The sequence below is a fragment of the Marmota flaviventris genome, chromosome 5 (assembly GCF_047511675.1).
Source record: "Marmota flaviventris isolate mMarFla1 chromosome 5, mMarFla1.hap1, whole genome shotgun sequence".
NCBI classification, from domain to species: Eukaryota; Metazoa; Chordata; class Mammalia; order Rodentia; family Sciuridae; genus Marmota; species Marmota flaviventris.
In genome coordinates this window covers 59,281,684-59,308,980 of record NC_092502.1, presented here as the reverse complement: position 1 = coordinate 59,308,980, position 27,297 = coordinate 59,281,684, and the positions used below count along the sequence as shown (strand labels likewise).

Genomic DNA, 27,297 nt, shown 5'->3' with positions numbered 1-27,297 from the left:
TAAAAAACTGGAACTTCTTCCAAAGTCACTTTATGTAATTGTTTTGGTTTGGATATGAGTTGTCCCCAGAAACCTTGTGTGTGAGACAGTGAAAGTTCAGAGGTGAACTGATTGGGTTTTGACAGCTTTAACCTTAATAAATTAAATCCTTTTGAATGAATTAACTGACTGGTAACTGTTGACAAGTAGGGTGTGGCTGGAGGAGGTAGGGCACTGGGATCTATATTTTGTCCTGGTGAGTAGAACTCTTTTCTTTGCTTCCTGATTACCTGGTCCTGAGCCACTTTTCTCTGCTGTGATGTTCTGCTTCAATTTGGACCGAGTTGGAGTTGGCCATCTATAGGTTGAGACTTCTGAAAAGGTGTATCTCTAACAAACTTTTCTAAAAATGTTCTTATTCTTTGGTCACAGTGGCAAAAAAGCTGACTACAACAATTTACTTCTTCTTCCTTTTTTGTTTCAGTACTGGGGATTGAACTCAGAGGCATTCTACCACTGAGCTATACCCCCAGCACTCTAGCCCTTATTTATTTAATTATTCTTTTTTTTTTTTCAGTGCTGGGGATTGAACCCAGGACCTTGTGCATGCTAGGCAAGCACTCTACCAACTGAGCTATATCCCCAGCCCCCTTTTTTATTTTTGAATTACAGTTGTTCTAAGTTGCCCAGGGTGGTGTGAATTTTATGATTCCCTTGTCTCATCCTTCTGAGTTGCTGGGATTACAGATGTACACCACCAAGCCTGGCTATCATTTACTTATTGATCATTTTTTTTTTTACATTTCTATGAAATATTTTTCCCTCAGGGTTTCAGCTCAATACTAAAATGGCTATTTCAGTTTTTATTATAATAAAAATTATTATGCATTGTTTACAACACTTATGTATAATCCAAACTGATTTTGTCACTTCCATGCATGCAAATATTTTAATGGGGCCCATAACCTTCAAGTTAAATTTTACTTGAGTACTAGCATCACACTGAATGAGCTTCATGAACTGGCTTTCCTCCTACTTTTATGACCTAGGCACTTTCTACTCTTCAGTCTTCACAACTTTCTCACTGGCCCCAGAGCCGTTGCACATTTGTTTACCCCTGAGAGAATTTCTGTAGCTCCTGTTATTGCTCCATATGGTGCTTTTAGTATCATTTGACCCCCTAGTAGGTAGATGTGAAATTTCTGAAAGTAGGAACCATTCATTTTTCTCATTCATCTAATAATAGATGGTGTATAGTCAGTACTGGTAAAAAAATGAATGAATAAAGTATAAACCTGCAATTTTAGCCTTCAGTGATTTCTGTACTAAGAAGTTCATCTCAACACTGAGTTTCCTTGAATGGTATTTTTTTTCAAACAAAATGACCTATTATGGGAAATAATAATCTATGACAAATTCAGCTCGTGGATCATCATTTAAATATTTAAAATCGAGCTGGTAAGGACTTTATGGTAATATAAAAATGTTTGTATACTATTAAGAAAACAAATTAGAATACAATGTATATTTTATTATTGAAATAAAATAATGCAAATAAAAATGGAAAATAAATATATTTGGTGCTCTTTCTTTAGTTAATAACATTTATGTTGGAATAAGAGTATATCAACTTTAAAGTGGAAAAAGGAACAAACTGCACATCCAAAAATGTTCTTTTCTGTCCAACACATTCTAAAAGATTTTAAAAGGTACAAGCTTCTGCATACTGAGAGGTGGTCTCTGATTTGAATCCAAAGGCTGGGATATGTCCATGTGATCTGGACATGGATAAGGAAAGCAGGAACTAGAGGGGCCCAAAATGCTAAGATGCTAAGGGGTGGGAGGCTAGAGGAACATGAATGAATGGGAAGAACATACAATGTTGGCTTATTATTTTTCCTCAAATTGTTATCTCTTCAAATTGTATCCCTAAAAGCATGTCTAACTCATTTGTTTCAAAATGGATTGTTGAATCTTTGCACATCCATTCAAGGTTTTATTTTTTTCATTCATCCATTCACTAGATCAAAATAAATCCTAAGGTTGTTAATGGTGATTCTGCATGCAGCCAGAGTGGTACTTTTTACCAGGGATGAAGCCAGGGGCACTCCACCATTAAGCTACATCCCCAGTCCTTTTTGGTATTTTATTTTAGAGGTATGGTCTTGCTGAGTTGTTCAGGGCCTCATTAAGTTATTGAGGCTGTCTTTGAACTCATGATCTTCCTGCCTCAGTCTCCTGAGCCACTGAGATTACAAGTGTGTGCCACCAGGCTTGGCAAGAATGGTAACTTTTTAATGCCTCTCAAGACCTAAGTCATTCAAAATAGGTCTTTTACATCAAATTTTTAATGAACCTCTGAAGATCCAAAATCAGTTTAAAATGCTTATTCAAATATTTTAATGTTTTAGAGCTCCAATGCAAAGTAAACATTATTTCAGAAATACATTTTAAGACAGTTGAAAATAAAGACTAGTTTCAATGGTTGATGCTAAAATAAAAGTGATATATATCCATTCAAAGTTTTCTAGGCCTACCCTCTGTCCTTGAAAAAACTGTTAGGAAAAGTATTTGAGCATTAGTAAATTTATGTTAAACTTTTGGAAAAACTTATTTAGAATTATCAATACTTTTAGTTTTTTTTAGAAAACAGTCTTTTTTTAAAACAGAAAATGCTTCTATGTTAGGTTTTTAATAACTTGTAATAACTGGAATTCATAAATTAATACAAATGTATAGTGAATAAAAGTAGTTTAAATTAATTTAAAACTTAGTTGCAGGTATTGACATAAAATATCATTAACAATAAAAATTCATGTAGACAACATTAATTTTTTTTAATTTCTTATCTCCAATTAGTACTGCCAATCTAATATCTTCCAACAAAATTAGAAAACTAACTTGTCAAACATTGAAACTTTATACTACCTTGTTATACCTTATTTGCTCTTAATATATTCATATGAAATAGAATACTGCAATTGCTCTTGGAAATGAATTTTGCATGAATCTGTTTCCAATGTTCTGTGTTTTAAACACACTCTCATTTAATTCATGAATATGCTGAAAGATTACAAAGCCCTTCCTGGCTATAAAATCAACAACACAAAGTTAGAAACAATGCAATTCTTGAAAGCCTGTCCATCTACTTTATTTATGAACTGAAAAGAAAAATAATACCCAATAGCCCAGAAATATTTTGGCATTGACATTATTATGTGCCCTATTAACATAGTCATAGATAATTGAAAACTGTTGACTAAACAGTGCAACAAAGTTCAGAGGGAAGGTCTACACCAGCACCAATCATAGAGGAATTGTAAATAATTAGGAGGAGTATGTTGCAAAATCTGCCATTTCAAATAAAAATAGAGACATATAAATTTTTAAATGAAACGTCTCTTTGAATCCAAAGAAAACCTAAATAATCTCTAGAGGACATTCTCTATTTTGTGGAAAGAAAATATGTGAAGCTTGTTGAGCTGATCCTGAAGCAGTGTGGCCAGGAGGAAAGGGAACTTGAGCCCAGGAGTGGCGGAATCTGATCCTGGGTCCACCCATCACAGGACCCCGGGAGGTCCTGGTCTCTATGCACTTCAGCTATATCATCTCCATGATGAAGAAATCATGTGTAAAGGTCTCTAATATTTCTCTGGCTCTGAGATTAAAACTATTTATTGTGAATCTCTATTCCTTAAGATTTAGAAATTGACAAAACATACTCCAGGAATCATCTAATATGATTTTGGGGAAAATTTTTAATCCTAAACAATTTGCTCTTTCAAACTGAAGGTTGACAAGTTCTGTATGTTTTGCTGAATCTTGTAACAGATCACAATTTTAGGAGAAAAAAAATGAGGATAATATAATTCACTGGGCAAATGTTTTCCTGTCCAGGCTTTTAAAATGCAAACTGATTTTAATGACTGTTCTTCACTGATAATAAGGTGATCCATCAGACTCTCTGTCAATTCCCTCACCCATACCCCACCCTGACCATCGGATAGAGACTGACTGGTCAGTGGACTGAAGACATGACTAAAATTCTTATCTGAGTTGCAGTAAAGGAGAAATCTGTAACTGCATATTCCATTGAGAACGTATTTGTTCCAGGTTATTTATTTATTTTTTTATCTGTGTAACAGATGTGACTCAGGTAAAGGGAGATGAGCCTTGCTATTGGTGCAGAATGGGTGAAGGAGATGACCAGGAATTTGCATGTATAAAGGCTGTTCACAGGAGAACATAGGATGATGGCAGACTGAAGTCACTTGGTGATAGTGTGGCCTGAGAGGAAACATGGCCACTGGAAATTTCCTTGTGGCAAGAATGACTGAGAACATTTTTTTAATTTGAGAGAATTATTTGAAATCTATTTGTTGTAATTACCTTATATCCTTGGCAGTAAAGAGTGTTCTGTATAATATCACCTCGCCCTGCCTGCTGGATTGCCTATGCCTGGTGGCTCCAGGGGGCCAGGGGACGCAGGCAACAGGTGCAATCCTAAAGCTATGAGCACTCTGCTAATGACTGTTCCTCCCCTCTTCACCTCTGAATGTTCCCACACGCTCCTGCTCTCTTTTGAGAACACTGTTTCTTGCTCTCCCTGCAGCCTCCAATGAGGTAAGCATTTTGCTCATGCTCTGGTACCTTTGGGAACTAGAAGCAGTGTGGGTCTCTGTGTTCCTCAGTGCCTCTAGCAGACCTTTCTTCCTTTCTTCTTTGAAAACTCTAGTTTTGTATCAGACTATACAACGCATCACCCTTCTTGTGATCAAATGCAAACTCCTGAGTCATTCCTTCTCCTTATGTTTAGATTTTGGCTCCTGGCTTATTGTCATATTTTTCTAACCCTGCTCCTGGTACAATTCTTACAATTACACTATCAATTTGAGTGATTCTGGCACTATGTGTACCTGGCCCTCTTCTCTCCACTGTGATCTTGCTTTTGATTTTAGTTATGCAAGTAACTCCCTCACCACTCTGTATGACCAATCACTATTATCTGATCCATAATCTCAGCTCTATTTCCTATTATATCTTGCTTTTCTAGCCCCTTAGTACTCTGTGTCTAGGAATTCTTTAACCCCACCAGGCTCTATGTCTATTGATACTATCACATTTTTACTATCTTTAAATCCTGTCATACCTTTGCTTTCCTCCTCACAGAACTAAAGTTCACATTTCACTGTTTCCAACTTGTTACATAAAATTTCAGACCATAAAACATAAAATTGGAATCTGATTTTATTTTATCATTCTCACCTGGAAATTCCCAAACTTACTCCACATGAGTACCTACATACTGTACATAGAGAATAAAGACATCATGAGGACTGGTGTCATTCTAAGCGGATACTACTAACTTCAAGTGGATCATTAGTGCTGTCACACAATCAAAATACACATGCCCATTCAATTTGTCTCCTTATTCTCTTAGTGGCCACTTCACATCCCTCTTTTCAAACTCTATTACCTCCTTTTCTACCCTCACTCTCACAAAGACTACATTTTTTGTAGAAAATAGATGCAGTAAGAAGAATATTGCCATAAGTTCTTGGCACTAAACTCTTTGCGTGTTACTAGTGATGGACTGTCCATACATTTGTGTAAAGCCAACTTTGGCATCCTGTCCCCCATCCCATGCGGATATTGTTTCATCAAATGTTTGTTGTCACCTTTGCATTTCTAGTTTTCTGTTCTGTTCTAGAAAATGCACACTGACAAGTATGTATAATTTCTCTTATTAAAAACAACAAATTTTGTTGATTCACATTCTTTTTTAGCTACTGCCACATTTCTCTATTTTCTTCTTTCAGCAACATTCCTAGAATCCCTTAGAGTTCCTTTCTCCACTTATTCTGTCATTTTCTTTTGAATCCACTCCACTTGGTCTTTTAAGCCAAACATGTCATTGAAATGAATTTGTACGGGGTAAGAATTGAACTTCTGTTTCAAAGCTATTAAATGTTATCCATTAAAAACACAATCATGTAATATATTTAAATGTTACAGTCAACTCTTCCTCTACATTATTTTCCATTGGTAGTTTTTGATAGTTGATAATTTTCTCCTTGTAACAGCTCTATGTCAGATGCCTAGCAAGAGTTTTGCTGTCCTGTGTGTCTTCTCCTATGTGTTGGCTACTCATTTTAAAATGTTTTGCACCTTCCTCTTCATCCCTCCAGACTCTCAATGCAGAGTACCCCAAGTCTCAGTCCTCCAACAGCTTCTCTCGCTCTCACTCCCCACATTTGTTCATTTGGTGACTTTTAGTTTCAATATTTTAATATTTCATCCATATACCGAGTGTCTCTAATATTCTCTCCTGAACACCAGAATTTTATATCCAACTGCTTACTTGGGATCACCCTTAGATATTAGGCACCTTAAACTGATAATGAGAATAAAACTCCCTGCTAATCCTGTGACTTCATTTTCCTATGTAAATCCATGGTGGCTTCATATTGCTAGTGGCTAAAACTATCACATTCATTCTCTGACATTCATAGCTCTACATGTTTCTATCAATACAATCTGTTAGTTCTACTTTGAGATTTTGTACAGACCCTGACCACTCTTCCCTCCCACATTGCTAACAAAGTGGAGTGGTACAATTATTATTCTCTTTCCTGGATTACTGTAGTAACTTCCAAACTGATCTCTCCTTCTACCTTCTTGTTCCATTCAGCCAACTCTCAACTTGGAAGCAAAAAAAAAAAAAAGAAAAAAAACCCTTTAAAAATGCAAACCAGATTAAGTTACTCCTTTACTTGAGCATTACCACAAGCATCCCACACCATCCAGAGCAAAGGAGGGCCATGCCAGCCTTCTTGCTATTCCTGAGCAACCAGCTCTACTCATACCCCAGGGTTTCCACCAGCCCCATACAACCTTCATGGTCATGTCAGAGTTTATTTGTTTGTTTGCTTATTTGTGTTAATTCATCCTGATCTTATTGAGGGCTTTTCTGACCACCATATTTAAAACTGAACCTACTCCCTCTATTCTTCACACTTCAGATTTGTTTCCTGCCCTTGCTTATTTTTCTGCAGATACTTCTCACACTTTGATACCTTAATGTATTCTTTACCTGTCTACTTATTTTCTGTCATCTGTACAACAAACACACTCTTCCACCTGCCAGTATCACCTGCCAGTCTCTTTCTGCACTTTCCCAGGCTTCTGCGGCAGCAACATTAAGCTTTGCATATTGATATTCCTTCATGAAAAAACCAAATAAAATTTTCACTTCTTTACACAAACCATGTCATATTATATACAGTACACACACACACACACCATGCACACACACACAATACCTTTATATGGTAAAGATTTCTCCTTTTGTTCTTAGGAGGCATCTCATACTCAAAGCTGTATAAAATGTTATTAAGTGGAAGTAACTGAAATAATAGTATGCTACTGATGCACAGGGATTCACAGGGAAGGTGGAAGTCCCTGACTGGGATCTACTCACCCTTACTATTCACTACTTCTGTGAGCAACAAAAATCTACTTAATCTGTGGCACACAAGTTTCTCATGGGCAACACAAAGGTAAGATGAAGTAATTTCTAAGTCTAACATTTTATGTTGAAGTAATTTCATTCTTTTGTCTCCTCAGTCTCTGACATGAAAACAAAAACAGAAAATCTTGGAGCACAATTTCAGAAAAATAGTAACATGCTTTTAAAAACTAGCAAGCTAAAGAATTAGGGAAATTATGTTTGTTTTTTTTCCCCACATATTCTGTATATTTAGCCTAAGTATGCAGACAACACAGAAGCAAACTCAATACTACTCTGACAAAACATGCTTCCAATTCTTGTAGTCTACAATTCTTGCGGGCAGATGTAGTTTGGAATCCAGAATTTTGAAGATTTTATCAAGTTAATACAGTACAAAAACATTGCATAACAACTTAAATAATGTCTATGGAACCTAGTGCATTACAAACAAAATTCACTACTATTTATGCAATACAATACAATGAGTCGTCACATTAGTGAAATATGTAACAATTCTAAATACTTTGTTTCAGTTCAAGGCAGATTTTGCTACAGAGTAGTTCAGGTACTTAGGTACTAAACATATCATCAAAAAACCTCAGTTTCCAATCCTTTATGGATTTTGGAATTGCAGATTAGGGGTATGGAATCTGTCTTACTTGTCAGTGGTTAGTGAGAAAACAACTGCTGTTTTGGAGAGATGAATATTTAAAATTTTTTCACCTCCTCCACATGTGGCATCGCAGTCTTCCCAGCCTGTGTGAGTCCACATGAAGAGGGGTTCTGGTTCTTTGGAGCTCTGATTCTCTGGAATGGGGTCTGATGGGACAGTGTATTCATAGTGAAGACCATAATTCTGATCTTGAAACAGGAGTACCTATAACATAAAAATGATCAGGACACATTTGATGTGAAATATAAACTAAGGACACTGATATTTTAAAATGCCTATTGCATGGCAAGGATACCTCTTTAATATGTAGCAGAAAAATGTGACAGTACTCTTAAATATCAAAATTGTCATACTTTTGAAAAGATAGGACCCTATAGTTACCTCTGAGCCTAAGAGGTCATGAAGAAAAGTTCAGTTGAATGATATCAGAAATACCTGGTAATTTATTTTCAATTTGATGGGCTAAACAGTTTCTCAAAGAACTGGCACATGCATGATGACTTCAGTGGGGGTAGAAGGGAGTGGTGGCAGGAATGTGTGTTCCATTTGGCATTAAGATATAACCCACGGTATAATATCAACTGTGACCTTTCCACTTGAATAAGAAAAAATAAACAGGAAGTCCCCAAGTTAACAGAGGACTCCTCTTTCTTCCATACTCAGGTGAAGACTTAGAGGATCATATCTCCCTAAGGACAGAGAACTTCTAAGCCAACTGGAGGATAAGACTTTCATTCCATATATGCTTGCAGTTAACTTTGAATTTTGGCAAGTTGATGAATTTTCCACTTGTAGTAAAAATTGTTTTCTTCAAAAATGTTAAAATGAATTTATAAATAAATATTAACTTAATAACTGTACATTTATGTACAAAAAAATAAACAGTTCAATAAACCATAAAGGATGTGTGGGAAGGACTGAACTCTAGGTTACACTGCACAGAACCATAGGCAAGGATCACGCCTGTTTTGTTCTCTATAGGTACCCAGGACCAAGCTCAGAACTGGATCATAATGAATACTTACTTATACATAGTATATAGATGTATATACATATGTATCTATGTGTATGTAATTAAGTGAAACAATGAATGATGATTTTTCTTCATCAATTCATTTTCAGAAAATCTGTCAAACAACCACATGAAATAAATCACTTTAATGACTCTGAGAAACTATCGAAAATGTATATAATACAATGTGAAGCACAAAAACACATATTCCTACATTTTTAAATCATGCTTAATTTTAGGAAACTTTGTGCAATATTTCACCTGTGTTCATACAGTTGTAATGATAGGTAAAAAGAGTTAATACTCTGCGGGGGGAAAAAAAAACTAAATGAACCCAAAGTTAAGGGTCTGCATTTCTATTATATTTTTCCCACTGTTTTTTTTTTTCTTAAAGTTTTGTTCAAGGTATCAACAGAAATACTAAGATATGTTTTGATGGTGAATTGAGCGTTGAGTTTATAAAATAACTACACGATAATAAATATAAGCCTGGCATAGTGGTGTACATGTAGGAAGATTGCAAGTGTAAGGTCAACTTGGACAACTTAACAAGATCCTGTCTCAAAAACTGAAAAGGTCTGGGAATGACATAGAAAGGGCTAGAGATGTAGCTCAGTGGGAGAGTGTCCCTGGGTTCAATCCCCAGCACCACCAAAAAAAAAAAAAAAAAAAAAAAAAAAGAAAGAAAAAGAAGAATAAATAAATACAACCATTTTTTAGGTTCACAAATGAGTAACATACTAGGTACTAATTCATAATACACCACAGTGCTTACACAGTGCTTATTTTGGCTTCAATATCTCAAATGTCTCATTTGATGTTGCCAATTATAGGCTACTTTCAGCCCAATAAGTTTGAACTTAGTTTTTTTTTTTTAAAAAAAACTACTTGTTTATGCTTTTAAACTAGACTATTACATAATTTTAAATGATGGAATAAACATAAATAACAACTATTTGCCAACTTAATTAATTACATAAAAACAGTCTATTTTACCTAATAAACTGCCTTTTCATTGATAGAACTTGAGGTAGTCCTCGAATATCTAATGCCACTTAAAATAGAGACATTGGCCACAAAACCATTAGCTCTTTCTTAAACCATTTGAATTTGGCAGTATTCTTTGCAAAAGGAAAGTGTGACCATGTTACAGTGGATGGGCACATATGGAAGCATGGCAGCAGAAGTATTGCCTTTCAAAAATCAGTACCAGCTTCGAGTCTGTAATAGTCATTAAAGAAAAATATCTTAGAAGTGCAGTTTCCCTTGGATTACTGAATAAATCCAGGTCACATAGATGCCTTCTTTTAGACATAGTTCACTGACTTTAATTATACTTCATGCTTCCAGGAAAAACCTTGGTAATTACCAGTCAGATTAAAGATTCTGAAGAAATGAAGCTCCCCCTGCCCAATACCAAGGTCTCTCATACACACTTTTTAAAGTAGAGGCTCATTATAAGAGACTTGGTCTTGTTCCATTTAAAAAAATGTAGGATACACTTACATAAGTTAGCAAACATAATAGCATTTTCTGAAATCTAATCATTAAAAATATTTTTGCTTTGATAGTTATTGTATGTGACCCAATCATAGAAGGAGCTATATATGACTCAAATAACAGCAGTCATTTTTTCTCTCTTTTTTTCTAAGTGGCACAGAGGACAGAAGGGAGTCTCCAATTGAATTTATAGAGTAGGACACAAAGGATTAAAATAATTATTTAAAATATGTATATTTATTATCCAAGGAAGTTTAGTATAAAGATCTCAACTTTATAAAAGGGAGAAAGCATTGAACAATGATTATTTACTGACAGTTAAATAATTTATTAGATAACACTATGCACCATGCTTAACTTTCCTCATACTTAGTTCTTTTTAGTCAATCAAATGAAATAACAACAATCATACATATCGCACAGGGTTATTATGTGGATTATGTGTTGCACTGAGTATAAAGCACCCTTGGCCAGTGTCTGATTCTTAGTGCTCAATGAATGGTGAATATTACTAAGATTGGAACAGAAGGTACACATCCACTTACCTTGCTCCCTGTATTGGTGATGGTAAAGCATAGTGATTGCAGTTATATAGAACCTTGTAATTTAAATTACGGTTTTTGGACCAGAAATAGTGGCATCAGGTAGAAACTGGTTAGAAACACAGATCTCAGGTCCTGCCTCCGAACCAAATCAGTAGAATGTACATTTTAACAAGAACTCCACGTAATTAGTGGGCACTTTAAAGGAGTCAATGCAAATGGGCCAATATGTGATCTGAACCTCTGGCTCCTATATTAGCAACACAGATGTCTCCAATTGAAGATAAAGTCAACATAAAATGTGTGGAGATATTAAATAATGTGGCATAACACACTCCAAAATAAACAGCCAATGGATCATGGCTTAGATCAGTTTTATGTGTAGATGTAAGGAGGTGCTGAAATGTCTGAATTTTAGAACACTTTTTGCCACTAAAATAGAAAACTCATGCTAGTGATATATTCAGTCCTCTGGCTCCTATGGAATCATCACTGATTGTCATGATTAAGGTCAAAAGAGGCTTTAGACCTGCCACCATCCTTGACAGAGCCCCATCATCCTAACCCTTTCTCTCCAAATTTCTCTGGACATGTATCTAATCTTTTAATAACTTTAAGCCTAAATTATCATCCCAAACGCGCAAATTTTCATAAGTCTTTACTGGAATCTATTGACCCAGTAAGCAAGCCTAACAGGGTAAATGAGAACACTGATATATGTGTGTGTGTATGTGTGTGTATGAGTATAAATATATAAAAATAAATATATATATTTATTTAGCAAATTATTTTCCTCATCAAAAGAACATTTTATCAAATGCATTTTATACAGAATCAGACAACACCCACACAATGGATTTTGAAATGCTACAATTTGCAATATTATATAGCAATCTTTTCATAGATATGCAGTCTGGTTAGTAAATAAATGTTTCTAGGAAAAAGAGAGTCTTTGTTCCTTGGGACTATACTCTGAATCTGTGAAAACCCTAAAACATTGTATTCTGTTTATAATAATTGTTGTTTTCAGAAATCATAAATTTAAATACATTTTTAAAAAACTAAAAACTCACCTCTTAAATAATTTTAAATGCCTACCTGACAATTTGGATTTGGGAAAAAGATTAGAGAAGGTACAATAGGAATGTCTTTATCATGAGAAACTGCTTATGCAATGTTATCAATTCTTTCCCTCATACCAGGAGGTGTAAAGGTGTTGTAGTAGGACCTTTGGCAGAGATCTTCTCCCAGAGGCCTCGTCTCACGTAATGAACAGTAGTTCCAGCTAAATTGAATGCTCCAGAGTGTTCAATCTTCCAGTCACTATTTATAGACTGTTTGCCAGAATCTCGGAGAGCTATAAAGAGGTTTGAAAGTGTTATGAGCATTAAAAAACCAGCAGTAATACCCACTTCACATTATTTCATTAAAAGCACTAATAACTTAAGCTGATAAATTATTGGTAATTGTTATGTAAGCCAATCTCCATTTAGGGATGTTTGAGTGTTTCCAAGTTCTTTAAATTCTCTATAATGTTTGAATATACATACTGTAAACTAACTATATCTGAATATTTCCCTTGACCATATTCTCAGATTTGTAATTGAACTTTTAAGGATTTTGAAAAACACTTTCAAATTGATTTTCTTAAAAAGGTGTATCAATTTATATTCCCATACCAGTGCTTGAGAAAGCCCATTTCTCAATTTCTGAACATCTCCTTCGGATGAATTTTTCTTCTCTCTCTCTCTCTCTCTCTCTCTCTCTCTCTCTCTTTTAATTAACTGAGGATGAACCCAGGAACCTTTACCACTGACCTATATCCTAAGTCCTTTTTATTTTTAATTTTGAGACAGGGTCTCTCTAAGTTGCTGAGGCTGCCTTTGAACTTGCCATCCTCCTTTCTCAGCCTTCCAAGTTGCTGGAATTACAGATGTTCACCACCATGCCCACAATCTAAGTCAATTGATCCCACAATTTAAATTGATTTTATCTTTAATGGAGATAACTGTACTGCTAGCCTAGGAATCAGAGGTTCAAATCAAATATTAGCCCATTTCCTTCTTCTACATAAAGGTACCTGCAAATTACCTGGGGTTCATTTTGTCTGGAGCAGAAGCTGAGATCTATATTTCCTTATATAACATTTAATCATGATTGAATAATTTCTGAAATATTCACTATAACTCAGTAAAACTTAATGTTTAGAAAGCCTCCAAATGAACAAAATAGACATGCTTTCTCTCTCCTCATGGAACTTGTAACCTAACTGGAGAACCTGGCATTCAACCAGTTATTTAAATAACTAATTTATGAAGGGAGTGAGGAAGGCTTGTGTGTGGGGGAGTTATTTATTGAGGATGTTAGCTAGGAGGAATAAAGGAAGCAGAGAGAAAATTCAAGACCAAGTGGACTGCAAACATAAAGGTCTTAACATGCAGCTTGCTGGAGATCTGGGAGACAAGTGTGCATGAGTTCAACTATGCTGAGCAGATCATAAAGACAAAGGCTGGAGACATAAAGAATAACTAGACCTTATAGTTTCTGTAGTATGCAGTGAGTTTTTACAACAAAAAAAAAATACAAATCTTTAATGAAAATTTGAAAAACTATTATGTGGAGAAGGGACTGGTGTAGTACATTTAGATAGAGAAGATAGCACATATCATCAATATGGTAGCCCAGCTGACAGTAAGTGTGGCTTGGATTGAGGTAATTGAAAAAAACAGCAAGATTTACTTAGAATGAAGTTGACAGAATATGGTTATGACTTGATTGTCTTGGGTAAAAGAAATTGTTACATATGACGCTAGATTTCCAGAGTAAGGAAACAGTGGGATCCATATGAGGATATTAATATAATGAAAAAAGCTATCAATCATGGTTGAGGAGAAATATCAGAAGTTAAATTTTGAACAATCTAGCTTTTTAAAAAGGATCTCTTGCTTTATTACTATTAAAATTGATGATTTTGGTAAGCAAAAGCAATAAGCAGAAAAAAAGCAAAAAGCATTTGCTTATTAATCACTTTTTTTTCATAATAATTACTTGTTAGAATTATTTATGGTTCTTAGCAAGATTTTCTGGTGCTTGTATAAAAACAATGTATTAATGAAATTATAATTATTGAAATTTAACTCATCAGTCTCAGCTTCCAATAAATAATGTTTTATCATTCACTTTATATAGTCTAACATGAATTTTTAATAGAACTATCAAATAATCATACATACCTCCAGGGTTATGAAAAATATGTAAGATTAATTTTTACTTTGAATTTTAAATTTGAAGGAAAATATATTGAAAGAAAACAAGATAGCTACTACCATCTATAGATGAATAGGAAATACTTGTTACGATCTACAAATGGATGTATTTTAGACAATGTTAAAGCTTTTTGATAAAAAAATAAATGATTTTGCCTAAAAGGTAAAGTATTTCTTTATATATCCCTACAGTCTATAAAATATTTGAAACATCTTTTGGCTTAGATTTGGATACTGATCAGTACAACCTCATTTTCCCCACTGTATTTCAAGACATTTTTCAGGGCACAATTATAAAGGAATAGGTCCTGAAAATATCTGATAAAAATTCCTTAAGAAACTTCTTGGGGTTGCTAGAATAGGATATTTAGACTCAACTCATATTATTGGCATTCAGCATTCCCCAGAAAATGGCACACACATAAACATGGAAATCCACATATTTTATTAGCTTAACAGTCATCTCACATGAAGAATTAGTGGTTTGGTCATTTGATATTTCTTAGTCTTTGTTTTTAGTTCATTAACTTTAAAATTGTGTTTTCAGAAAAAAAAAATTGCTTCTGACCTTGACTGGATAACTGGAACTGCTTTAGTTTCCCACCATAAACAACTAGAAAACTAGACAATGTATGAAACAATTGTTCTCAAACACTGGATTCCTGACCACAGAAAAGTGTGACAGGTGGAGAACAAATGATCTCAAAATTGCTTGGCTTTCTGCTTGAAAATATTTACTAGAATATTAGGTAGCCATCAAAAAGTCAGTGATAATAGTAAGAGAACGCTCATGACATAATACAAAAATAATGTAAGGATATGTTTATACTTTAATGTGATTCCTGGCAAAAACCCAGCAAGGATTTCTGGAGGTACAGACAAGCTTTTTCTGACACGTATGTGGAAAGGTGCAGGCCCATAATCGCTAAACATCTTCATGAAGAAAAGCAAAGTGGGAGGGCGGGGTCTGGCTGATGTGATACTGGGAGGCTGAACCCAAGCAGAACACAAATGATGAGGGCCCCACTGAGATGAGGACACAGAGAATGGAGCTGAACCGGCTGAGGCTCCTGGCATTGGTTTAATGGTGTACAGAAGACAAGAGTGAGTGACACAACGAGCTCCAAAAACCTACAAAGGGTCCTTGGAGTCCATGGCTGAATATTCAGCTTCACCCAAGTTGGGTGTGATTCCCCAAAGCTGGGAAGGAAACTGCTACTGGGAACATCTAAACTTTATAACCCCTGGAGCTCAAGGAGGGACGAAAGATACATGAGTTCTATGCAGAGTGGTCAGATCTATTTGAACATATGGTCTTTGGTAAAGAAGCTACAAGAAACAAGTCTTTAGTAGCCCTAGGAGAAAGACTAATAATTTAGCACCATGCTACCAAACTTTAAAAAAGGCTCAACAAGTCTGGCTGATTTGAAAGTAAATTAACTGTCCAGCAAAATGAAATTCAATGCTCAATAATAAAAATAACAAAATATAGCCATTTAACCATGTCTTATTGATCATGTCCAGCATCCAATAAAAAATTATTATACACATGAAGAAGTTAGAAAATGTGACTTAACATAACCAAGAGGAAAAAATCACTCAATAAAATGAAATTCAGGAGTACTAGAGATAATGGACTTAGTGGATTAGACAACAACTATGTTCGGTATGTACATGAATTTTTTTTAAAAAAATATGTGATATTGAAGAGTGCCATGTGAAAAAGACACAGTATATATAGAAGGATAAAAGAATTTAAGCATTCATTAGGCATATCATAAGAACCAATTCAAGCCAGAAGATAATGAATACAATATGGAAAATGATGAAAATAAATAAATAAATAAATATATATATATATATATATATATATATATATATATATATATACACACACACACACACACACACACACACACACAGTGAAAATATCTTTCAAACACAAAAGCAAAATTAATATACTCAAAGATAAATAAAACTTGAAAAATACAATGTCATCAGATTTGCTCTACAAAGAATGTTCTTGAATGTTCTTGAGGCTGGAAGAAAATGGTTTCAGATAGAAACATGTCTATGTGAATAAAAGAATAATGTTGGTACTAGTAAATGTATAAAAATGTAAAATATTCATTTTTGTAAAGATCATTAATAATGTAATTGACTGAAGAAAAATCATTACAATGATATTTCATCTCATTTTCATTTTACTGACTGATTTTTTTTTTCATTTGGTTGTTTGGTCACATTTTCTGACTTCACATGTATGGTCATTTTTTTTTTGTTGGATGCTGAACATGTTCAATATGACAATGCTGCATGGAATGTAGAAATAAATTGATTATGTGAAATATGGAAATAAAATGCAAATAATTAAAAAGGATGGAAAAATGAAGTACAGGAGTTTCCATTATTTGTATAGCAGTATAATATAATTTGAAAGGAGGCTATAATAGGTTAAAATGCATATTATAAATGGTAGACCAATCAATTAAATATAATAAGGAACTATAACAAAAAAGGAAAGAGAGAAAATGGAATACTTATAAATATTTAATCTAAAAGTAGCCCCAAACAAAAAGGGAATAAAGAAGAAATAAAGCAAAGAGAAACCAGCCCAACATGTCCATTATTATATTGTGTTTAAATGGACTAAGGACATTGGTCAAAAGAGAGGCTGTTAGGTTAGAGAAAAATGAAAGACCACACTATAATCAATTTATGAAAGTGCACTTAAAGAACAAAGACATGAGCAGATTAAAAGTGAAAGGATTGAAGAAGCTGAAGCATGACACACTGATAATAATAATGAAAAAAAGAACTGGCTATATTATATCAGCATGAACTTCATGAAAATGAACACTTTTCAGAGATGCAGAGGACATTTTAAGATACATGATTTATATTAAAATTCATTTAAATTTAAAAATGACAACATTTATTAAAGAGACCTCAGGATCTTAAGTGCATGATAAGGCACCAAAATGCACAAAGCAAAAACTGATACAATTGAAAGGGTACATAGAAAAATCCATAACCTGAGTTGGAGATTTCATTACTTCTCTTTCCTTAATTGATGAAATAAGAAAATATCAGTAAGAATACAGAAGACACAGCTGGGCAGACTAGCACACTCCTGTAATGCCAGATACTCGGGAGGCCACAGTAGGAGGGTTACAAGTTTGATGTTAGCCGAGGCATCTTAGTGAGGCTCTGTCTCAAAATTAAAGAGAAGGGGTTGTAACTTGGTAGCACTTGCCTAGCGTATGTGAGGCCATAGATTCAATCCTATTATCACCATAAAAAAATAAAAAATAAAAATAAAAATAAAAAGAAATCCAGAAAAAGACTTGAACCAAATGGGCCTAATTGATAATTTGAGACAATTACAGTCAGCAATTATAGGATGCCATTCTTTTCAAGTATAAATAAATGAAACAGTAACCAATATAAGCCACAGGTCATAAAAATAAATCCCAAGTGAAATCACACTGATTATAGTCTTTTACTACAACAAACATAAACTAGAAATTCATAACAAAACATCTATTTAAAAATAAAAATACTTAAAAATTAAACAATATATTTATAAGCAAACCATGGATCAAAGTAGAAATCATGGTGATAATATGAAAATAGTTTGAACAAAAATATATTGTGGAATGCAACTAAAGCACGCTTAGAGGCAATTTTATGGCTTTTAATTGCTATATGGACAAACAAGAAAAAAACAAACATGTCCTCTAAGTGTCTATTTATGGCAGAAGAAAAGAGAAAAAAAATCCAAAACAAATAGAAGAAATAAAATGATAAAGAATAGAAATTGATGATTACAAAGAAAATTAAAAATGTAGGCTCTTGATAACATCACCAAGTTGGCCATTTGAAGAGGTCAAATAACTGAAGAAAGTCTATTTTGACTGATTAAGAAAAACAGTACAAATTAACAATATCAAAATTAAGAAAACATTGTTCTTACAGACATTATAATGAAATAAGGAAATGTTATAAAAATTTTATTTTCTCAATGATATTCTTAAAAAAGCAATAGACTTGTTATTGATGAAATCTAACATATCTTCTTTTTATTTTTATTTTTTAGAATTAGTAATTTTGCAGTTACACTGTAAGGAAATCATGGATTCATGGATTCCCACCACAATGTCATAGAGATTTAATGTCAGAGATTTTCTCTTACCTTTTTTTTTTTCCTCCTAGAATTTTACAGCTTTGGGTTTTTGGGTTAGATCTCTATTCCATTTTAATATTTGTGTAGGATGTGAAGGAGGAACCAGGTCCATTTTTTTTATACAAACAAATCTACTTGTTTCAGTACCTCTAGGGTACTGAATACCTGGATACCTGGATACCTGGTACCTGGATACCTTGGTTGGAAGTCAATTCACTTCATATGTGTGTATTTAATTACTCATTATAACAAAGAACCAGTCAATTTTTCTTTGTCAATAATTGTTTTAAAGCTTTGAAGTTTATGGAATTTTAAAAGCCCAATATTTTACGATGAATTGTATTATTTTATTATTTTTATATGTGTCTTATGAGCATCACATATCAAGATTATTTTTAAAATTCAATCTGAAAATTTTTGTAACTAAAGATTTCAGTTTTTCAGTGTTTTATTATTTTGTGTTCTTTTTTCCAATTTCCTGTATATTTCTTCAGTTTTGTTTTATCTTGTTTTCAATCCATTATTTTAATTTCTCTTCTAAAATCTGATTTTTTTAAAAGGTGACTATAAAAAGAGAATTTTATAGTCTTATTCCTTATTCTTATTATTAAATTTTTTGTATGTTTAAACATACTATCATAATTATTTTTGTGTCTGCTCTATATGAAACAATTCACATGCTTCACTTTGCTTTCCCTTATTTTTACTGTGTTTTGCTCCTGGTTTCTATTTCCTTTTGTGTTTTCTAGAATTTTTTTTTTTACTATTAAATTACATTTGTTGAAATTTACAAATTGTTTTGAGATAGGGTTTGAAGGTGCATTCCTTCAGAAAGGATTTATATTTGTATAGGCCAGTCATCTTGGTAACCACATTAAGATAAATGTTGTCTTGGAGGGTTAGGACTTCACAAGTAACCTGGTCTTACAAATCCATAAGTGGAGTTGCTTTGTATTACAAATTCTCTGGGAAATTATTTTTTATCTTCACCTTGTGCTAAAATTAATACAGACACATTGTCTTCCTCTCTCCTTTTGTGCTGCAAATGTATTTCTATCACTCTATCTCACTGTGATTATGGTCCTCATATTGCTTCACTCAGGAGTCTCCTATAAGAGTTTTCATTTTGTGAAGGACTTAAGCTTTGTTTTCTGTCTGTTCAATCCCTTTGACTTTCAGAATCTAAACTCATTTAGTAGGATTAAAGCTAAGTGGTGGAGTCAGCCTAATACTTGACTTCCTGTTTTCAATTTGTTTTTTTGGCATCCAAGGGTTCCTTAATTTCTTTTTATTTAAGAAGTGTTATGAACTGAATATTTATGATCCTTCAAAATTCATACATTGACATTCTACCACATTATGCGATGGCATTAGGTGATAAGTTTAGTGGGAGATGGTTAGGATTAGATGAGTACCCAAAGGTAAATTTCTCATAAATGAGATGAATGTAAAAATTCAAGAAGAGCTCACTTCCTCTCCCTCTACCACACAAAGATGGACCTAGAGGTTGGTAGTCTGCAAACCATAAAAAACACCCTCACCAGAACCCTTATACTGTCACCCTGACTTCCTGCTTCCAAAACTGTAATAAATACATTTATGCTATTTATAAGCCACTCAATCCATTTATTTTGTTATAGCATCCCAAAGTGATTACAATAAGAGGTAAATATATTTTTATCTGGAATTTTGCTCCTTTAAAATTGTTTTTATTGAGACTACTGTCCATAGTGCTTTTTATGAAAAACTGCAGGCAAGGAGGATTGGCCCATACATCTTTTGTGAGACATTTATAAATCATAAGCTACAATGATTTTGTAAAAATATAATGTATGGAAATTACACTTGGGCTTTTTTTTTTAAGAGAGAGAGAGAGAGAATTTTTTTAATATTTATTTTTCAGTTTTCAGTGGACACAACATCTTTATTTTATTTTGATGTGGTGCTGAGGATCCAACCCAGTACCCCACGCATGCCAGGCGAGTGCGCTACTGTTTGAGCCACATCTCCAGCTCCACACTTTAGGCTTTTTGATAAACTGATAACATCAGTATAATTCCACTGTATTCAGAAAGGCATATAATAAATGCATATAAGAATATAATCAAAAGAGAATAGCGAAGAAAGAATAATTGTACTGGGAGACAATTAAATTTCTCCTATGAAATAATATATAGTTTGGTGTAGACAAGTTAATTTATTTAAGAATGGTCAGTTTGCCAAGGTTCTATTTTCTTTTCTTTTTCCTAAAGCTCTTTGGGAGGAAGATTTCTTCCTGCCTATACCCAATGGAACCTTTAGGAAGGATGATTTGTGGTATGAATCCATTTGTCAGATGTTTGGATTTGAAATCTAGACATTTAACACTGTGCTATTTATTTTTTCTCCAAATCTGTCCCTCACCCATTTGTCCTATATCAGTAAATGCTACTGGTACCTGCCAAATTTCTAGAAGTCACCCTTGAATCTTTATTCTCTGTCAACACTAGCATCCATTTGTAACAAGTTCGGTCTTTTTAAAAAGACTTTTTAATGTATTTTTGTTGTTGTTGTAGGTGGACACAATACCTTTATTTTATTTTTATGTGGTGCTGAGGATCAAACCTAATAATGCCTCATGTGTCCCAAGGCGAGTGCTGTACCACTGAGCCCCAGCCCCAGCCCAAGTTCTATCTTGTTTAGTGGATTTACTGAGTTATTTTAATTGGTTTGGTGGGTTATTTCCCATCCCTATTCTCTTGAATAGTTTATGCAACTAGTTTTTTTTGCCCCCATTCTTATACCCTTCTGCTAATTCATCAAGATAATTATTTTTCATTAACAGCATAAGGAAACAGTAGGCATGTGAGTAAACATGGTAACATATTGGCATTTTCAACTTTGAAAATTATCTCCAGAGTATAGCACTTACACAGTTTAAGAGCACAGACACTGTTTCTTTGTACAAATATAAAACTTTGCTAGCTTAGGCCTAAATCAAAGCACAAAGAGAACAGACAGTAATTAAAACCAGATGCCTAAGACAGATAGGGGATTCTAGTTTTAAACTGAATGGTCTTTTAACAACAAAAAAAAGTGCTCAGGGATTTATACATTTAGAGATCTACAGCAAAGAAAGAGCATGGATTGGCAGAACTCAAGGCAGTAATTAGAGGAGAAAATAGTCATTTCATGATTTATACTCTCCTAAATTAACTTCATAAAAATAATTGATCACATTAGCTCAGAAGGGAAAAAAGGTGATATGGGAGAAATTTAATAAAAATATGTTCAAATAGGACATAATTTAAAAAATCACAAGTGTTGCACGTAAAGCAATAATTAAGCTAAAAGGATTTTTTTTTTTTAAATGAAGCAGCATGTTTCAGTCCCTGAGAATATAGATGCTATGACCAGACTCCTTGGGTTCCAATTCAAGATCACGGCATTTTAGGTGTGTGACCTTGGGAAAGGAACATAAACTCTCTTTTTTTCTGGTCTCTGTGGTCTCTAAAAATTGGAAAATTAGTAGTGCTTGCTTTATGGAAGTATTCTGAAGATTTGTTTAATAGACAGGTATAATGCACTGTCGTATATCAACCATTCATGTAAGGTGTTGATATTATTTCCTACGTGCCAGGCTTTGTTTTGGCTATTGCAAACAAGGAAGGAACTAAACAAAATACCTTAAAAACATTAACCATGGAGATAGACAATATAGAAGCAAGCATGTAAACAAATATGAAAATTCAGAGAGTTGTAACTAGTGTAAAGGAAATAAACAGCACAATATAATAGATGTGACTTGGTTGGAGGTCACAATATAGATGGAGAGAAAATGATCGCTTTTGACACTGGCAGGATTTGGTGATGTATTGCATTAGAGTGGTAACAAAGGTCTCAAGATAGCCTCTTGGTTTTGGCAAAAACAATGGGATAGAAATTAGTCACTGTGGCTGGGTGTGGTGGCACATGCCTGTGATCTCAGCTACTGGGGAGGCTGAGGAAGGCGAAGCCCAAGTTCAAGGCCTGCCTGGGTAGCTTGATAAGACCTTGTAACAAGATAACATGTAAAAAGAGGGACTGGACATACAGTTCAGTGGTAAAGCACGTGCCTAGTGACTTAAATGGCCCAAGGTTCAATTTCACGTACAAAAGAAAAAAAAAAGCAAAATAAAAAAAATAGTAAATGTGGTTGGTTGAATTCTGGCTCACTTAAAAAAAAAAATTGTCAAAGAAAATATCTCCTACCACAATGGGATAAACTTAGAAAACAATAAGAGAAAGAAAACTAGAATATTCAAAAGTTTATAGAAATTAAGCAGCACATTCTTAAACAATTATTGTATCAAAGAAGAACATCACAAGACAAAATAGAAAATATCTCAAGACAAATGAAATGGAAAACTTAACATACTGAAAGTCATGGGGGCATGTAAAAAGAGTGTCAAGAGGAAAATATGTACTTATAAACCCTTAGATTTTAGGAATAAAGAAAGAAGAAGAATATGAATTCAAAGCTAGCAGAAGGAAAGAAGTGGTCAAAATTAGAGTAGCATTAAATGAGAAAGAACAGTAGAGAAAAATCAACAAAACTAAAAGATGATTCTTCAACAAGATCAATAAAATTGACAAACTTTTAGCTGTACTGAATAAGAAAAAGCAGGGAAAGGATTGAAATTACTAACATCAGATATTAAAGTGGGAATATTATAAGCAAATTTCACAGGAGGGAAAATAAACATTAGGAGTACTATGAACAGGTATATGACAAAACAAACAACAACAACAACAACAAAAAAAAAAAACTGGAAAAGTGAGATAAAAGGGATTCCCAGACACCAGAACAAACTGAGACTGAATCACAAAGAAATGGAAATCCTAAGCAAGCCTATAATTAGTAAAGGGATTGAATCAGTAATCATAAATCAAAGAGCAGCCTTGGAGCTGAGAATATTTTTGTTTATAGTATTAGGTAATGGTATGACTATTTATCTGCAAGTGTATACCCAGTTTTCCCAGCATTATTAGATGAAAAGACTGTCTTTTCTCCATTGAGTGGTCTTGGCATTCTTTTTTACAAATCAAGATCTTGTTTCTGGGCTATCTCTTCTGTTCTGTCTTTATACCAGGTCTGTCTTTATACCACATCCACACTGTTGGGACTACCTTAGCTTTCTAGAAGTTATGAAATTAGGAAATTTGAGTCCTATGACTTCATTCTTCTTTTGCAAGATTGGTTTAATTATTCAGGGTTGCTTGAAATATCATTTGAATTATATGTAGGCTTTTATATTTCTACAGAAATGATTGAGATGTGAAGGTATTCAATGCCACTGAATCCATGGAACTTTACCCTTAAAATTAGGTAGGATAATAACTTTTATGTTAGAAATATGTGTATTTTTACCACAATAAGAAAACATTATTAAGGGGAGGGATCAACATCTTATTATTCAGAATGCTACTGCTATGATCTGAATATTTGTGTCCCTTTATAACATTCATATGGTGAAGTTGTGAACCTCATGGTAATATTATTATGAAGTCTTTCCAGAGGGCTCCACCATCATAAATGAGATTTGTGCTTTTATAAAAGAGACTCTACAGAGTTAGCCAGCCTCTTACACCTATGATGGCACAGCAAAAAATGTGTCATCTGCCAATTTAGAAACAGGCCTCACTAGACCTCAGATCTGTCAATACCTTGATTTTGGATTTTTCAACCTCCAGAACTGTAATAAATCAATTTTCTTTTCTTTTTTTTAAAATAAGCTAACCACTCTACGGCATTTGGTTATGGAAGCCTGAATGAATGAAGATAGCTACCGTCTGTTGCCTATTAAAAAAAAGAAAAAGACTTCACATATATTAAGATTAAGAATCAGGGGGGGCTGGGGCTGTAGCTCATTGGTAAAGTGCTTGGCTAGTACATGTGAGGCACTGGGTTGGATCCTCAGCACCTCATAAAAATAAATAAATAAAATAAAGGTATGAAAAGAAAAGATTAAGGATCAGGACACAGGGAGATTACCCTAGATTATCTAGGAGGGCCCTAAATACAAACGTTATCTAAGAAGGGGAGAATGAGGCAGAGTTGAACTTGGAAGAAGGGAAGGCAACGAGACATGGAGGCAGACAATGAAGTGATGCTGGCCACCTCCAGAAGCTAAAAAGACAAGGCATGATGTCCCCTGAGTCTCCAGAGGTGACTGTAGGCAGTTCACATTTTGGTCAAGAAAAATAGTATTTGTATTTCTGACCTCCAGATCTATGAAAAATACACTTATTTCTGTTGTTTTAAGCTGTGAAATTTGTAGTACTAGTTACAAGTCATAGGACTCTAATGGTGACATTTAGCATGGTGGAGAAAACTAAAGGAAGAATGAGTTCAGAACTGGGTGGAAATTGAATCTTTTATTCAGACTTTTGACTTTGGACTTAATATTTCTTAGATGTTTATGATACATTTCACAATTTAAATCAAATAAGCACATAAAGAATAGAACTGGATGAACTTCTTTAGGGAGAGAACATGGAAGAGAAAAATGAAGGGTCCAAGCCTGATCACTACAACATGGGAACATTTGGAGACCAAGAAGAGTTATGGGTCCAACAATGGAGACTAGTCAGTGGCATCCTCAGAAAACAAAGCTGCACTCTTAGAAGCAAGAGAGGAACACATTTAACAAACTAAGGAAACGTCAACAGAGTTGGATGCTATTTACAGGTCAAATAACAAAGAGTATTTAATTTGTCAACAAGGAAGGCATTTTCTGACCTTGAAAAGGGCAATGTGTTGACCAGTAGATATCTAGGGAGATGAAACATAAAACTGGATTGGTTGAGGAGGCTGGGAGGTGAGGCATTGGAGGAAGCATGGGTGTGACCTATTTGTAAAACCAGCGGGTTTATTTAGCCACATTTCTCAGGTTACTAAAACTCATGGTACAAAGTAGAATTTTGTAAAAGTGATAAAATTCCATTTGTGACATCTGCTTTCATTCCAAGCTTAGAAAAAAGGAAACGTAGCCAAGTGTAACAGTCAATGTTCTGCTATTAAACAAATGAACTGAAATAATCTAAGGTACCTTATCTTCAAAAACTGTGTATTAGGACTTCAGTGAGAATTTGAAAATCTGGCATAATATACTTGCACTTAAAATGCATTTAAAAATCATACTAGGTAGAGCAGATAAAAATTATATATCACTAATAACAAAGAACAAGTGTGTCACATAATAAAGAATTTATTTTACTGTTCTCTTTTTCTCAAAGTTTCTTACTCCTAGAAAGCAAACCTTAATGAAAAAAGATTTCCATCTAAGTTTTAACTGTTTTAGATAGTGCAGAGTAAAAACAATTATGGAAGATGAATTGTTTTTTATGAAAAAAAAAAAGGTTTCCCTATTGGGACATTTATTCCTTACTTGAGGAAGAATAATGAGGACATTATTTTTCTTAAGGAAAAAAAAAGTCTTGATGTGTTTCCTTTAAAAAGATAATATAAATACAATGCTTATATTATGAGTGATGTTTTAGTCTTCTTCCTGAACTGATCACCTTCAATCCATTTATCTGTGGATATAATGACTATAAAAACCATGATGTAATTAGAGTAAAACTTTGATACATAAGATAGTATATTTTGAAAACTTAGTATTTCCTGTGTATACTTAAAAACCACTAATTGAACTAACTAAAGTATTAAAATAGCCAATACAGCTTTTCAACAAGCAATACTGCACATTTTTAAAATAAGTCCTTCGTTTGCTGAAGTACAGGAAAAGAAGGAACCATTTTCCATTACAAGATCACGTCCTTGTACTATGAATTTTTTTCAAACCATAAGATATCCTAATTCCAAAATAATCATTACATAAATAAACATATATGCAAATGCAATTTGCAATTAAGATGTATCATTAAGCTATAGATATGAAATAAATGTTAACAAAATATGTTACATGTATAAGCATATATGTGAAGTAAAACATATTGAAATTGTTCAATGAGTTGTTTTTTTTTAATTATAGGTTAACATGTGGAAGCAATTTATACCACACTGCCCCTCCCCCAACATGGAGACAACCAGATTGCTTTTGCTCTTGGGAAGCCCCTGGGAGAGAAAGAAAGAAATTCTTGCTTTATGTGACAAGAGGTGCTTCCTGGGAGGTTCAAACACACATAACTAGAAATAGACTGACTTCCTTGTCATCATAGAATTCTCAGGGAAGGGAGTGGGGCTCGTACTTGGATCCTCTCTGTGTCTGTAACTCAGGTTACCTAAATAGCTATGTGCCGGCTTTTCCTCCACAACTTTGATTCTTCTTGCTCCAGCAGGTATCACCAACACTTCTACATAACCTGTAAGAATTAATAAACCATGAAATAAATCCAGAGATCTTATAAAATCTCTTTTCTTTATTCACTTGAGTTCCCCCCTTTGGTTTTGGTTATTGCTATGATATTTAAATGTTTATGCAAAGAAAACATCTTATGTATGAAAGCTGTCATGATTTCAAGTGAAGAAGTTTCTTGGAAAGATGTTGACCTGACAGCTCTATTGAGGATAAATAGGCAATTGCAATTTATGTAGAAAAGCTCAATTTGCTTTATGAATTGTGAGCAGGGAAAAATCCCAATGGGA

The 27,297-nt window shown here is 33.9% G+C and overlaps 1 protein-coding gene across 1 annotated transcript in view; it reads right to left on the bottom strand.

The window, feature by feature from the left end:
• Positions 1 to 27,297, bottom strand: part of Adamts19 (ADAM metallopeptidase with thrombospondin type 1 motif 19) — a 258,371-nt gene that overhangs the window by 48,526 nt on the left and 182,548 nt on the right. Inside the window, exons 16-18 of the mRNA XM_027949358.3 lie at positions 26,934 to 27,014; positions 12,416 to 12,573; positions 8,213 to 8,366 (exon numbers count right to left, since the gene is read on the bottom strand). Of these exons, the coding sequence (XP_027805159.2) occupies positions 8,213 to 8,366; positions 12,416 to 12,573; positions 26,934 to 27,014 (393 nt within the window). The remainder of the gene's footprint in view (positions 1 to 8,212; positions 8,367 to 12,415; positions 12,574 to 26,933; positions 27,015 to 27,297) is intronic.